The sequence below is a fragment of the Paramisgurnus dabryanus genome, chromosome 3, assembly GCF_030506205.2.
Source record: "Paramisgurnus dabryanus chromosome 3, PD_genome_1.1, whole genome shotgun sequence".
Classification (NCBI taxonomy): Eukaryota; Metazoa; Chordata; class Actinopteri; order Cypriniformes; family Cobitidae; genus Paramisgurnus; species Paramisgurnus dabryanus.
In genome coordinates, this window is record NC_133339.1 from 42,955,259 (window position 1) to 42,959,046 (window position 3,788).

Sequence of the window (3,788 nt, forward strand, 5' to 3'; positions counted from 1 at the left end):
TAAAATATATATTTTTTGCCGTATGAATCCTCCCAGAATGTTTCAGATGTCTCCTTATATAAAACTTCATCACCTTGTTAGGGAGACATGTTAACCATTCTGGAAGGAGGTGAGTTAAATCAGGTGTTTTAAAATATAAAATATACAGTTGAGTTTGTACATTATAGTAAAGGTCATCATTACATCTATGGAAAGTCCCCATGTGTTTGTGTAACACATGGTGGTGCCACAACTCTTTAAAGGCACAGTATGTAGGTTTGTGGCCAAAACTGGTACTGCAATCACAAAACTTGTGGCCAAAACTGGTACTGCAATCACACAACTGGTGGCCAATACACAACATGACAACATAAACATCAGTTTAGGGCTGCAACTCTACTTTTTAAATGACAATATCCTCGCCAGACCACTGTTGTGAGTGATATAAGTATTTGAAATGAAAATGATTTTATGGCCATTTTATGATTAATTGATATACATTTCTTATACTGTTCCTTTAAATGAACCATGCATGTCACCAAAAAACATCTATTTACAAAAAAAAGTTTTCCTCAAATTCTGTAAAGAGTGTTAATGTAAACTTATCTAACATGCAATTACTTTAATATTATTATGTTACAATTATTTATGTTACAAATATCCAGTCAGTTCAAATAATCACAGATTTATACATAGATATTTATAGCTGTAAGGATATATTTTAACCTAAAGATCTATGCCGCTAAAGTTATTCATTTATATTATTTTAAACATGTTTTAAGAAGTGTATTTATTTCGTCATGCCTTTGTTGGTTTCTCTTTCTCTTTGCAAGACAACTTTTTCACACAGGATTCAGGTAAGAAGGGAACTTTCTCCAGACGAGACAAGTAAGTTAATGGCTGGATTGTGCTGCTACTGTTTACAAAGGCATAACCCACTGACTGTACATAACAGGTGAAAACTTTTGGTGGATAATGATCTTCAAAAGGAAACATAACAACTGGTGGCAGATAGTTACAGATTATTATGACCAAGATAGACAGCACCATCTTAAACGCTTTCCTCTTCACAGGATGCATCTCATCTTTTCCAGCCCCTCGAGAGCGTTTGAGTGCCAGCAGGATGGCAACGTTGCACACCACCATCCAGGTGAAAGAAAACAAGACTTCAAAGGTGAAGACCTTCTCAAAGTTGTGAAGGCCACTGACGGTTTTGGCTGAAGCGTAAGCGAAGGTGAGAAGCAGGACTACGATGGAGAGGCCAATCCTGTATTTGGCGTCCTTGAGCTGTCCGAACGCAATTGGGAAAATAATGGCTATGAAACGATCCAGACAGACGCAAGAGAGGAAGAGCGGACCGCTGGTGTCCTTCACGCCGTAGGAGAACTTCAGAGCCCTCCAACCCAACGGACTCTTCCAGTGGTACAGATTGAGAAACGCTATGATCGTCATAAAGCCGAAGTAGGCGTCCATGAAGGCCAGGCAGCCCATAAAGATGTCAGAAGTTAAAGGTTCTTTACGGGTATTTATAAGATTAGAGAGGACCAGGATGTTTGCCGGGATTCCTACGATCACGTTGATGGATTGTATAGAGAGGTCAAAAACGACCCCACTAACCATGTGCTCGCATCCGTCGAAAACACTAAATGGGTGCGTGGCGTTGGATGGGTTGGTCGTGAGGTTGGAGGAGGACAGGTCGCTTCTGAGGGCGTAGCTAAATCTTGTGTCGTGGCGTAGTTGGTCTTCCATGATGGCTGAATGAGTGAGAATCTAGAGGAGACAAAAAATACGAGATGTTATTATGAGATTGTTCTGAACAAAGATTGATGGGTTGGTGGTTTTAAAAGGCCAAGATCAAAAAAAAGTTCTTGAATTTATTGTTAAGATCAAAGTGGTCCAATTTTTTACGGGTTCGTCATCAGAAGAGTGCGCACGTACAGTACATGCACCAATGAAATTTTTCGAAACCCCACATCTATTATACACAAAGGTCGCACATGTGCCTACAGGAAAATGTAATATATAGCTCAGGAGATGCATTGCATTCTGTCACATTGTGCATGTGTCGAAGGTCTGCGTACATGTAACATAGACTGTAAAAAAAGATGGACGACGTGATGTCGCTTCCTTTCATTGTAATGATCTAAACGTAAAATGCCCGATAATGGGCGCTGACAGGGCATGTGCAGAAGAAATCGTCGTGAAGGCGGAGCTGCGGTATCAAACTTCCGCCAAAATGCTCACACGCCCACTGTCCCAAATGGCACACTCCGGACTTGTGGTCCTCCTCATAGTCCACACTTTGATGACATCACATAGTCCAGACTTTAGGGACCCTTGATGCAAGTCCACATGGGTGCACCGGAGTCTTATTTTGGGACTCGAGCATCACACCGGAAATAGGTAGAGAAGTGCCCGTCAGTGTGAACTCCTCCCTTCCGTCGTCTGAAGACCGCATCAAGGGGGCAAAGGAGGCGCTGATGAGCACACTTCAAAGCGTAAAAATGACAGATGGGACACCCTACGGACTCGTAGACTAAGCGAGAACGTGCAATTTAAGGCAACGAGACCGAAAGTCCACATGAAGTGCGCCATTTGGGACAGGGCCTCATTTGACTGGCTTGCTAAAGTAAGGTAAGTTAAATACAACTCATTTTGTCAGTGTGAATTAACACATAAATTGAAAATTAACTCATTCCCCGCCAGCCACTTTTTTTGTGATTTTCACAAAGTTTTACAAAATGCCTTCCAGGAAAATGTTCTTATAAAATATATAAACATACAAATATAACAAATGAAAGAACAGACCATCTGCTTTCAAACAAAAAACAAACAAACAAACAAAATGAGAAAAAAAGTTGCATTATATCTATTTTTTCTCTGCTTATAAACTCTTAAAAATGGGTACTTTTCTTTAAAAATATTTTTTTTTAGCAAAAGCTGAAATAATTGTATTTTTTTGTGAAGGAATTTTGTAAGAGATCAGATTCAGAACGATTATCAAAACATACATAAGAGATTACAATTAGTAAATAACGTTTTGGCTTCAGTTTTTCCATAAATTGGGCCATCTATTGGCTAATCGCGGTATTGCAGATTAACATAAAAATTCTTCAGAAACACGTTTTTTAGGCAAATGTTTTCTCTTAATTGACGAGATAATTCATCAATGGCGGGAAAAGAGTTATTAGTTAGTTATATCTTCAATCTTACCTTGAAGCTCTGACAATCCGATCAGAGAAGCTGTCAATCACAAATGTCAATCATAACGACACGCCCTGTTTCTATGGCATCAAATTACTAGCTAAAATGAAACTTATCACAAATATGAACAATTGGACATATATCAGCTTGATAACAAATACCTTAAAGGACCAAAACCATTTTGGAAAATTTTATTGCAAATCGTTTGCATGGACAGGGCGGGGTCTTTTTTATGTATGAAGACAGAATAAAAGTCACTACGCACTGTTATAAATAAATATATTTATTTCCATTTTAGAATAAGGTTGTTAACATTAATGCCTTAGCTAACATGAACTAACAACTGTTTTAACATAAACTAAAATAAAGCAAGATTAATAAATTCTATACTGAACTATACTGCACATTGTTATGTTATCTAATGCATTTACAAACAAATTAACAAATACATCTTTATTCCTAGTGCTGGGCATAGATTAATCTACAGTAGATTAATCGTATACAAAATAAAAGTGCATAATATATATGTGTGTACTGTGTGTAATTATTATGTATATTTAAACACATGCATTTCAGAACATTTTTATTTATATATCAATTTTTTT

The 3,788-nt window shown here is 37.7% G+C and overlaps 1 protein-coding gene across 1 annotated transcript; it reads right to left on the reverse strand.

The window, feature by feature from the left end:
• Positions 1 to 773: 773 nt before the first annotated feature.
• Positions 774 to 1,728, reverse strand: LOC135745017 (G-protein coupled receptor 183-like). The gene has a single exon (XM_065263400.2). It carries the CDS (start codon positions 1,726 to 1,728, stop codon positions 778 to 780), a length of 951 nt encoding a protein of 316 aa, XP_065119472.1. The 3' UTR covers positions 774 to 777.
• Positions 1,729 to 3,788: the final 2,060 nt, after the last annotated feature.